General features: G+C 37.3%; 1 protein-coding gene across 10 annotated transcripts in view; it reads left to right on the top strand.

Moving 5' to 3' along the window:
* Nucleotides 1-12,164, top strand: part of TRPM3 (transient receptor potential cation channel subfamily M member 3) — a 404,729-nt gene that overhangs the window by 308,477 nt on the left and 84,088 nt on the right. For all 10 annotated transcript variants that reach the window (XR_010354336.1, XM_064405787.1, XM_064405782.1 and 7 more), the window contains exon 8: nucleotides 9,119-9,242. Coding sequence is in view for 9 of the 10 variants with exons in the window: in XM_064405787.1 (XP_064261857.1) it covers nucleotides 9,119-9,242 (124 nt within the window). In the remaining variant the exon portion in view is untranslated. The remainder of the gene's footprint in view (nucleotides 1-9,118; nucleotides 9,243-12,164) is intronic.

Here is a 12,164-nt window from a genome sequence, read left to right on the forward strand (position 1 = left end):
TACAGTGAGTGTATTGAGGTACTGGCATGGATGCCTTGAGAAGCTGTGGATGCCCCATCCCTGGAATTGTTGCTGGCCCTGTTGGATGGAGCTCTGAGGAACCTGGTTCAGTGGAATTTGTCCCTGCCCATGGCAAGAACGTTGAAATTGGATGATCCTTAAAGATCCTCTCCAACCCAGACCATTTTATGATTCTGTGAATTTATGATGCTGTGGTTCTATTTCATCATCACAAACTCTTGCCTGTAGAAAAGGCAAGTTATGGTATCAGTAGAGGCAGAACAAGCAATTTCTTACCTGACACTCTCATATCTGGCTTTGTGAAAGGTATTATTATGTCTTACTATGGGTCTTCTTAATGTCAGGGTCCCATTCCAGATTGTTTCCTGAAACATTATCAACCAACAAAATTACTCATTTTTTCTGTTCACTTTGCACTAAATAGAATGCACAAACAAGGAAATTTGCCAAACGAGCTAGTGGAAATTTCTGTGTATTCATCCTTGTTCATAAAACACCAGTCTGGCATGCAGTGATATTTTTAATAATACTAGAAGTAAAACACCAGTATCATTATATTCATTAAAATATTTTATCCAAATTAATTAGACTTCAACTACAAATTGGATCCTTTTTCCCTGTCTCTAACCTATGTTTGAGTAGCGCTTAGCATTATGAGGAGAATACCAAATAAGTGCCATGTTAACTGAATTCAGCTAATAGCTGTTTCTTTTGGATATGATCTAAGTAGGTTATACAAAACTGTGTTTATTAAACTCTAAAGCAAGGTAATACATCTAAGTTACATGCAAAGTTTAATTCTGCAGTAACTGTGCAATCAGACTATCAAGGTTATCAGACTATCAAAAACCTATTTTAATTCTGCTCTCCTGTCAGAAGCAAGGTGTTCTCTGAGACACAGCATATCTTCGAGCTGCTATGGACTGCGTACCTGATTTAAATAATTCAACACTTAGGTGATTAATGGTAGAAACAAATTCACTTGCACAGTTATATTATTATGCTTATTTTGCACAATCTTAAATTCTAACTCAAGGCAGCCCAACAAGGATTAATTTTCTACACATAAAAATGTGTGTGTGTGTCTACTAAGCACTGCTGTGAGATCTATGAGCTTTGAAGCTAATTCGAAAGTTTGTTTCCATGGAGAGATTAGCTATGTCTGGAAATGACGGAGAACAAATACATCTTTCTGCTTGACTTTTTATCGGTGTTGTGCCAATCCATCCATTTAAAGAAATCCTTTAGTGTATTGAGCAATTGCCTATCTGCCCAACAGGTCCTCTTGTATCGCGTTTCAGAGAATTGCATTGTGCCAGCCTTCCCTCCTTGTTAATTATTCTTCCTAGAATATTCCACATAGAAGAAAAATTAATGATTTCTTATATTAATGAATGCAGTACAATGCCATTGCTGGTGCATCTTTGAATGGGCAGGAGACAAGCTTCAGTCAGTCTTCTTAAGGCCCAGTTGTAGGCTTTCCTGATGACAAAGTTTCACATCCATAGGAGTTTGGAGTTGAGTAGGAGTTTTCACTGTGAGAGCAGCCTCAGTGGAGGAGGCTGCCAGCACAACCCGGAGCTGTGCCCGCACTGCCTCGCAGAAGGTGCCGCCTGCCGCCCTGCGAGGCACCACAACCACAGCAGAAGGAACGGTGAAGCACACCTTGAAGGAAAAGTCTTTGAGGGAAAATCAGTTTGGGGGTCTCATTGTCTCATCTCTCTAATTGAAGTTTCAGGGGGAGGTAAGGCACACGTGCAGTTGTCCACTGAGCTGAGGTTTTAGCATTATGAGTGTCAGATACACAGAAATAACATGGGGGGAGGGTTTAAATTTACTAGGGCTGTAATATCAGGAACTAAATTTTGGTTCCTTGGTCTGGAAAAGTCTGTAACAGAGTCTTAAGAATTCAATAGGTGGCTACATTTCAGTACAAGTAAATAAAATTCTCAGAAGTAATTTAGTAGAGCCGAGTAAATTCCTGGTACCTTTTACATTTTAATGACAAACAAGGTATGCCCACAGTATAACTTAAATAAGAAGACATCTTAAATGCAACATTCCCCATGTGGTAAATTGGAAGGATTATTTGGCTGCTTTTCACTATTGGCCTTGATTTAAAGGTCAGGTTTTTCAGGCTCTGAAGCATTTATTTTTTTCTTTTACTTGAAAATACAATGAACACCACTGGGGAGTGAGAACATAAGATCAATCATAAAAATGTAAATTTAGTCTCTACTAAGCCCTAAGTGTATATCTTCATTGGTAGTAAATCTCCTCCATGACAGCTGGAGTATTTTGGATTGTATAATCAAGGATGGATGCCTTTTCATTTCATTTACTTGCATAAAAGCAAAAGCTGAAAGTAAAACAAATGTGAAGTGCAACTTTATTGGAATGCTTTGAAGCTTTTAATTCTCAGACTTTTTTTTCTTTATTAAATACTGAATTTAAAATTCAGTAGAGAGAGAAACAAAACACTAGGTTAGAATTATGTCACTTCTTAGAAAAATATTTCCTTACTGAATGAGAAATTACTTGCAATATTTGAATGCAGTCTCCAAGTTGAAATTATGCCTCATTAACTACTCTATCAGTTCTACTCCTGCAAGCATGAGAATCTTAAGAGTTCAATTTAATGCCATAAAAATGTACTTCTTGCCTAATGTTCGCAAGGAAATACCAAACATTCTCTGTGCTTTAAATGAGCATCCTCATATGGGAATCATTAAAGATTGCCTTTGGACTGATCTTTCTCTGTATCACTGTGGCATAGGTTTTAGGATTAAAATCTGAAGACTGTTATTTAAAAACATTTTTGCTATTAGGCAAAATACAGGAATTTTAAACTTTGAGCAAAAGGGATCATAATGTATGATATCGTTCTTCAGTATCCCCCATGGTCTGTACCGCAAGACTGGGAATCATGGATCCAAATCATGTCTGAATTAATTTGTAAAATTAGTTTCACATTGCATATTTTTATAACATTACTTTTCTCTTGTAACAAAGTACTTTGCAAATCAAAACCAGGACACAAGAAGGTCAATTTGTTGACCTTGGGAGGGTCAATATATTAATCTCTCTTTTGGTGAAGAAATAGCTCTTCAATAAACTGTGGTCAGGGAAAAACGATGTAGAACAACTACCAGTGAAGGTCTGCAGTGAAGCTGATTCCTCATAAAAGCACACAGAAATCATCCCTGTTTGCCCACAATAAGGGAATAACCACATATCATTTATTTTATTACTACTACTAATAATAATTTATTTATTACAAATCATTTATTTTCTGTCTTTTCACAGAACAATGATATGTAAAATGTGTGGATTTGAAAATGTGTAAGACACTCAGCCAGTCCTGCAAAATTGCACAACTGTACCTTATTTGTAATCCAGTGGAAAAAAATATGACCAGAGGCTTTGGTCATGTTTCTTACATAAGGTGTGATTGTCTAGAGTGCAAATCATAATTAAAACAAAAAATCCCCTAAGCTTCCTATCAGGAAGGGCAGAGAAGTTTTCATATCCCACTGATATTTTATGCACATATTATCTTATCTTGGCAAAAAATACTTCAAAAATGAAAAGTTAGAAACAGATTATGTGCAATTCATTAAGTGAAGTGTATAATTGAAAGACATTTCAAAGCATTTTGAGAACAATACATTTTTTTAAATCTATGATGAAGTTGCATTTTGAAAGTGGACTAGTATATAATCTTTTTAACTCTCTAGTATATTGTATGATTCCAGTACTAAAAATCCTTGAAGAAAAAGAAAGTTAAACAAGTTAGGTGGTCAGCTATATGCCATATCTTTCTCCAATGCTCACTACAAAATCATATGCCATGAAGTTGAAAGATTAAGTGAAACGTCTCTTATCTCCTCAAATATTAAGCATAGCTTTAAAAAAGTGTTCTTTCTGAAGAGGGAGTAGGCCAAAATGTTATCTGTCTTCTGCATCAGCCAAATGAATAAAGTTTTGCTTTACTGTTTAATCATCCAGTATATCTTGGACAGAAACAGAGCATTGCCTTTTTTACTTTGTCACTTCAGGTTTTTGAAGTGGCCTCTCCTGATTGATCCTAAACAATGAATCATAGTAACATAGAAAAGTTTTGATTGGAAGGCATCTTTAGAGGTCATCAAATCTGACTCCCCTGGCAAGTTCATTTTCAAGTAGATCAGCTTGTTCAGAGCCCTGTCTGACCTGACCCTGAATGTTGCCAGGGATGAGGCACCTACCAGCTCTCTGGGACACCTCTTTCACTGTTTTATCATCCACGTAGTAAACATCATTTTATTTATATCTAATCTAAATCAACACCCTTTTAATCTTAAAAACATTGTTGTTGTTCTATTACAACAGGCCCTGCTCCTATGTCTGTCCCCATCTTTTTTACAGGCAACCTACAAGCACTCAAAGGCTCTAATAAGGTTTCCTCAGAGCCTTCTTTTCTCCAGGCCGAACATCCCCAACTCTCAGCCTTTCCTCCCAGGAGAGGTGTTCCAGTCCTCTGATCAAAAACAAGGCCTCCTCTGCACCTGCTCAAGCAGGTCCATGTCCTTCCTGTGCTGGGGACCCCAGCTGGATGCAGCACTGAAGTGGGGTCTAATCAGAACAGAGACAGAATCCTCTTTCTTGCCCTGCTTGCCCACAGGGCTTTGGATGCAGCTCAGGACATGATTGTTTCTCTGGGCTGTGAGTGCCCACTGTTGTCTCTTGTCCAGCCCTTCACACAACAGGTCCTTCTCCAGAGGGCTGTTTGTGATCTGTTCATGCTTCAGCCTGTGCTGCTCTTGGGGGTTGTCCCAATGCAGATGCAGGCCTTTGCACTTGGCCTTGGGCAGTAGTCGAATACCTCACCCTTTTCTTTGTACATCATTGCAAGTTTGCAAGCATTCTTACCAGATGGGGTAAATGTTTTCTTCAACCATCCTTTTCTCACTGACATACCCATAGAAACCCGTCCTGTTATCCTGTGTATCCCTTGCCAAGTTCAGCTTCCTCTTTGTCTTGGCTTTCCTCACCCCATCCTGCACAGCTGGGCTGTGTCCCTAAATTCTTCTCAGGTTACCTGTAGCTTTTTCACTGATGGTGCATTTTCTGCTTTTTTTTAGTTTAACCAGCAGGTCTCCACTCCTCCATGGTGGTCTCTTTCTTTCCTTGTCCTATTTCTTTCACCTGGGGATGGCTCATTCTTGTGCTGTATGGAAAGTGTCCTTAGAGATCTACCAGCTCTGTTCTGCTCCTTGAGGGCAATTTCCCAGGGCAGCTCTTCTGCCCAGAGAGCCATTTCCCAGGGGGTCCTATTGACTAACTTCTTGAGCCCATGCAAGGGTTTTTTTCCTAAAATTCAATATCCTGACTTTTCTGGAAAGCCATACAGTTCAGTTCTGATAATCTGATGTGTAAAAACTAAGGTTGGCATCTTCTGAAAACAAGCAAACACCACACACACTTAGGCAACAATTATGACTAAATTTCTGTTCTGAAAATAAATGTAATTGTATATAGCTCTACTTTAGATAACAGATTTTTTTACATTAGCTACCTACATTCCATCAGCAATCTGGAATCTCTGGGAAAGAAAAAAAAGCGGAATAGACCTGGACTGGTAGGATAATGGCCATGTCTTATATATTTTGGGAATGAAAGAATGAAAGAATTCCTCAAACTACATGAGGAAGAAAAAGAACAGGTCACACAGTTGTTTTGTAGTACATTTTCTTTAGGCAGGAGCAGTATTCTTTCCATGTCAAGTAAGTGGAATTCAGAGAATCATGCCATCAAAATGCCCCAAAAAGGATTTTACTGGCATGTTGCAAAATACTTTTAGAACTGAAGCCAACTAGAAAGATGATAAAAATATTGTCTTCTTCTGACACTGTTCAGTCTATGGTGACTTTGATGGAATTCATAAGTGTAGTGTTTCAGTCTGGTAAAGTGGGCCCATCTCTTTTCCTGAATCTAAAACTAGGAATCCTTGATTTGAAAAAGTATGGATTTAAGGTGTGTGTGTAAGAAATGTAGTGGTGTTTGCAAAGCAGATAAGTCATCCCCCCACCTGCAAGTCATAGTTGTTTTGCTCACAGTACTCTGTAAAATTACTTGTTTAACACAAATTGGATTTGGTGTCTGCCTCATAGACAGACATTTAGCCTTTTTTGCCTTTAATAGCATGGAACAGCTTGTGTTTGTCCCGGCTGGACTACACAATTGGGAACTTCGTTTTGATATCTTCTAACATTTATAGACTCCTAAGGAATAAAAGTGACACATTCTTGATATAACTGATTTCAGTGCAAACAAAGCTATGATTATTTTACTGGAAAGATTGCTGTTTTGTTTATGTTTGTAATTATAATCACTTCAAGTTTTTGATCTCACAAAGACATTGAATAGGCTTGATGTAGATTTGCAGACCAAGGAGATGTTAAAGAAAAACATTTAGTGAGGGTAGAAAACTCCATAAATAAAATTATGACTACAGGAAGTTTCTGAGCAGCACTACTTCAATGGATGTTTTACCCTGTAGTTAAGGAAGCACTTTTGAATTTTTGGGTTTTTTAAATTCTGTATCTTTCACATGAAGTTTGCTTTTCATGCTGCTTAAAGTAATACTGTTATAGAGTTTCTGAGAGCTTTAATTCAAGAAAGAAAAATGATGGTTTCTGAAGAGACAATTCTGCTTTCACTCAGTGTAACTTTCTCTTGCTTTCTCTGTGTGTTGGCCTGAAAGAGAGACAATTTCTGAAATGAAATTTCACATTTGGATTCTACACATTTTTTAAGGAAAATTAGATTATTATAAGAAAGTGGGATGGATTACATTCCAGAAACTTTGGAAATGTTTTCTGAAATTTTTAATTCAAGAATCTTCCAAGTCCATTAATTTTTAATATAATTTTCCTGTTCTTTCCTATATTTCACTTTCATATATAGTTTCCAAGAAAATTAGTTATTTATATGAATCTCTTTAGCTTCTCCAGGTGATGTTTTTAGAAAACTTGTTCATTGTGAATAACTTCTTTTTAATTTCTTCGTTCAAAGGATGGAAAATTGCATAGTTCTGATCTACTTATAAATAGAGTGATAGCACCATTTTGTTTCAATTTGATTAAAGCAAATTTCAAACACCTTTTTTTCAAGAGCCTAAAATCAGAATTTCTATCATTACCTACTAGCCTGCAACTCAAAGCATATTAGTGCTTGTCTGGTTATCAGTATTTCCAAGCTGATTCTCTTTAGCAGAGAGTCCTACATTTCTATTTGTATTCTTGACATTGTGTTTCATGTCCCTCTGTGCTTGCAACATCCTTGCTCCTGTACAGAGCAAGGTCAGGTTATCTCTCTTGTAATTCACACACAGCAACTCTTCTGCTGCCATCTCCAGTGTTGTCCTCCAAGAGGGCTGGAAGTTTTAACTCATCACGTGTTGCCTTTTTGCGAGGGAGGCAGGTCATGCTGCAGGGAAGGAGTATGCTTGCATGCTGCCTAATGCATGAGCAATAGATGCAGGGTTGCTACCTCTCCAGCATCCCAGAAAATAGGACATCCAGGAGCCAGACCGCTCCTAGATGAAAACAGGAAGTGCAGAGGAAGACTTACCACTCAGAGGGATTCTGGGATAAAGTAGAATACAACAGAAGAAGCCAGGCATAGAAAGAACAGTGATCCGTCCACACAGCATGATCTAAAATCCCATGTACACTCATTTTAATGCAAACATATTGACATATGCCTTCCAGGCTTCTTTTTGAAGTCAAAGATCTACTCAACAGGAATATTTACTGCCAAAATCAAATTCGCATAGTAGAGAACATATGCATTCCATATGTCAGATCTTCTATATACTTCCATGCACTTTTTTTCCATTCCCATTTGTTGTCTTTTCTAACAACATGTTTGCTGCGGGTATAAAGACTAGATAATAAATTAGATTTGAGATATAGTGTTGTAATGAATATCCTGCAGTCCCATTTGTGCGTCTTCAGTGCAGGCACCTTTAGCCAATAGTATGCAACAATGAAGGATTTGGTCACTGTTCTCTGAAAGCAGCTGCCCTAAGCTAACAATGGCTTTTAGATAACTGCTCCTCCTGATATTTCTCTGCAGTTGCTGCAGAACTAAATGAGTTTTTATCTTCTGGCCTAAAGTGTGAGACATGAAGATTATCTGATTTTCGCTCCACTGAATGACTTATTCCATAAAATATTCCAACTTAGCTAATTTGAAACACTGAGATAAAATTTTTAAGTGAGAAAACTGCTGGTAGTATTGAAGGACCAAATAATACCTGTTCTAAATTAAAGCCCACTATTTTGTAATTTTGACATCGAGAACTGAAATGTTTCACCCAGAAAAGTCCGGAGGAACAGGCTTTTTGTTATGAAGAGATAGGTAGTACTTATATTTCATGTACTATTACTATTTATTTCTGCTGTTGGGCCACTTTTTGCAAGTACTGGCCTTAGCATTGAGGAGGAATATAAAATGGGTTCTCTTGGGCTTCAGAAAGATCAACATGGCCAAAACCAAAATGTTTTCTTTGAGTGGAGTAAGGAGCAGAGAAATTTGTTTGTTTGCTTATGAGGTCTTGTGTAGCATCAGTAGGGTGAATTGACATATTGAATCTAAAATCAAAACCACTGACAACATAAATGTTCCCAGTTTCATAAAATTAACTACAAGATGAATTTTTCTAACTCACTGATAGAAAGGAGTCTTCAGTTTACTTAGAAGTGTTGGTGTCCCTCAAATTCAGACTGTCAGTGTGGTTCTTGTTTTTGTTAGGAAATCCCACTGAGCTGATAGTTTGAATGACCTTCTGTCATGCAATATGTGGGAACTGATATGAAAACTTTGTGGACAAGGGACCTCAGCACAATCAACATTTTCTCCTAGAACAGTGTTTTCCAATTTGTCTCTTATGGTTTCAGCAATTTCTGATCTTGAAACCTGCCCAAAACAACCTTCAGTGATCTTCTGTCTCTTGTTTTTTTGAACTTTGTCCCTGAAAAAAAGTTGAAATGAAGTTACAGTGTTCACTCATGTCTGGTTTTTTACTTAATCTTTTCTTTTTGAATTTCAGACTTATCAACGAGTCTTTGAGGGACCAGTTGCTAGTTACCATCCAGAAGACTTTCACATACACCCGAACCCAGGCACAGCACCTCTTCATTATCCTCATGGAGTGCATGAAGAAGAAGGAGCTGGTATGTTGAGTTCAATGCATTGTTTTGATCAAGTCTTTTATGTACCTGTTGGAAGATATCATAAATCTGATCTCTGTTTTCTAGACTTTAAAGTGATATCATGCTGACTTTTGTTTACTTTACTCTATATTTTTGCTTTTAAAGTAATTAATGCCACAAATCTGATCCCTTTTGTCAGTTCCTCTACATTTCCTCTGACAACATAGAATCTAGCTAGTATCACATGGATATTACTATTTTTCAGTCATCCTCAGGCATATCATAACTACAATTCTACTTCATGCAACTACAGAAAGCAGAAAAAGCATAATTATGCATCTGTCCCTGGGATTGTATTTTAAAGGTGCTGTAGAGTTGCAGAAGTATCACAAGGACTATTACCCTACTGTGAAGATATGTGATATGAAATGAAAGCAGCTTGTCTCTGAGGCTCGTATTGTGCAGTGGCAAGGCTATCCTTTGAACACATTCTTGTATTTTCTTGAAGAGGACAACATCTTTCAACAGTTTCTTGGAGATCAATGAGGCTGCTTTTGCAGAAATATTTTTGAAGGAAAAGCACACTGAAAAAAATTGTGATTCATTTCTTGGGGATTTTATCTGTCACAAACTGACAGGACAGACATGCTTAAGTTTTACAACTTAAACTTTCTTCTAAGGTTTGGGTTTGGTTCACATCAATGTTGATGATAATACCCTAAAGCAAATTTGCTGTAACATTTCTGATCCACTGATCAGAAAGAGTGAGTTTTTTAGGGTAACAGCATTAATTATTTTGTAGGCATTTCAGTAGTAGTAGTAGTAGTGATGGTGGTAGTAGTAGTAGTAGTAATTATAATAGTAGCAATAATAATATATCATTATAATAATAATAGCACCTACTTGTAAACGACTGTTCTGCATATAGACCTAAAAAGCATACTTATAGATAGAAGAGAAAAGAAAAGACTGAGGAAGAGAGGGAGGAATGGAAAAAGGGGGACAAAGGCAGGAATGAAAAAGGAATGACAGATAGAAAGCAGAGGAAGATATTGAATTATCTAGACTAGTAAAATGCAATTCTTGATTATTCCAGACATCTAAATCCAGAACGGGTTGTCAGGCTGTGAACAAACCCTGCTAATGAGGAATAACTGTGAAGATTCTGTCCATAGTATTCACATTAAGATTTGTAGTCCAAGCAAGGCTGTGCATTAGTTACAGGTTTCTTTGCAGATATCCATCATTTGTAACCACTGACATTCTCCACCTACTAATCTTGTGAAGAGCTATTACTCAGGAGATGGTGCGCCCAAAATTAAGTATTCTGAATTTGAATTTTTAATACTAGCTTAACTATATATAAATATAATACATTAGAACAGTTGTTTCTGTCTAGTACCTAAGTTGTACTCAGCTAATTCTAATACTGGTAAGCTGGAAAGATTTTATTTCTCAGTTGTGGTTGCTAGGCTAATCGTGTCCTGTAAGACTCACAGCCTCCTGTATGTATGCAAAAGAAAGGTGGTGCTCATGGTCCTGAAGGCAGCATAACCAGAGGGAATGGGTGACCTTGGGGCTGTGAAGTACTTCCAGGGGTGAGTGGTGACTTCAAAGAAGTCTTTAGTTCCTACAAAGCTAGATGCTTCACATTTCCACAATTGTCCCAGCTTTTGTCCTTCCTCAAGCTTGACCCTCTAATTTGGTTGTTGACTTAAGGAAAAACACTGCTTGATGAGGTGACCATCATTAGTCTGATCAACCCCTCAAAAAATGGATGGAAGAGGCAACAGATTGTCTCAGAGAGCTCGGCAGCAGCTAGATTGATCTAGCTATTTTCTCTGTGTTCGTGGTCAGTGTGCCTGCCTCTCTGATTTTGCAGCTGCTGGATTGATGGAGAACAAAGCAGACAGCACAGGAGAAGCATGTCTTATTTCTGTGTGCCACTAAATAATTGAGTGCAAACAGGGTACAGCCAGGAAGATGCTCATAAAGTACATCAATACAGCTGAATCATGGATGAGGAGAATGAAAATAAAATGCAAGAAACAAATGCAAGGAACAAAAAGGTTTCTTAGAAATAATTGTTCCTTCTATACCTGCTTAAAATGTGTGAAAAGTCTAGCATCAGTTGTATAAATCTGATACGAGTGTTGTAACCAGGGAAAAAGCATAATCATAGGAAAAATTGCCCCTTTTCTCAGATCATGAGATTTTTCAAGTTCTGACATTTTGGATTTCACTTGTAAATAATTATTTCTGAATTGTACACCCGGGAAGCGTTGTTGTTGTTGTTGTTGTTGTTATTATGTGTAATGTTCCATGTACTTGATCAAGTTTAAATTTTTTGTTGAATAAAAGCTGAAGCACAGAGGATGAATTATAAGGTGAGGCCCTAGAAGGGGAGTGATCTAGGTGTGTTAGATTTGCAAGACAGAGGAATTTTCACTTCTCAATTCAATGAATAATTTTTATGAAATTACATACTTCTCTGAGTTGACATTAAAAGTATCAGAGTTTTTTCAGAAATGTATTTGGACCAAGGTGCTTATTGTGGGCTAAGGTTTAAAAATCTATTTAAAATGAAGTAGACTACACATATCTATCTGTGTACATATAGCTGTAGATTACAAGGGTAGGATACTATTTTATAGCTTATTTATGGAGATTCTCTGCTGTCACATTTACATAGAATTATTTTTCAAAGTTTATGCCAAGACCTATTTTATGCTAACGTAAAAGCATGAGGGGTCACCAAAGCTAAGTAGTCAGGAAGCAGCCTAGGAGACTTCACTTCAGCCATCCCTGAAAAACGTATTGTGTTGGGTAATAACTCAGAAGTCTGTTTTCAGCTTTCAAAGGAGTATTTGCTTCTGTCTCAATAAACAAATTAGTCTTAGTATTGCCCCTTAAAGATACTAAATCTGGTGTCTGAGTTTTCTC

The sequence above is a fragment of the Passer domesticus genome, chromosome Z, assembly GCF_036417665.1.
Source record: "Passer domesticus isolate bPasDom1 chromosome Z, bPasDom1.hap1, whole genome shotgun sequence".
NCBI lineage: Eukaryota > Metazoa > Chordata > Aves > Passeriformes > Passeridae > Passer > Passer domesticus.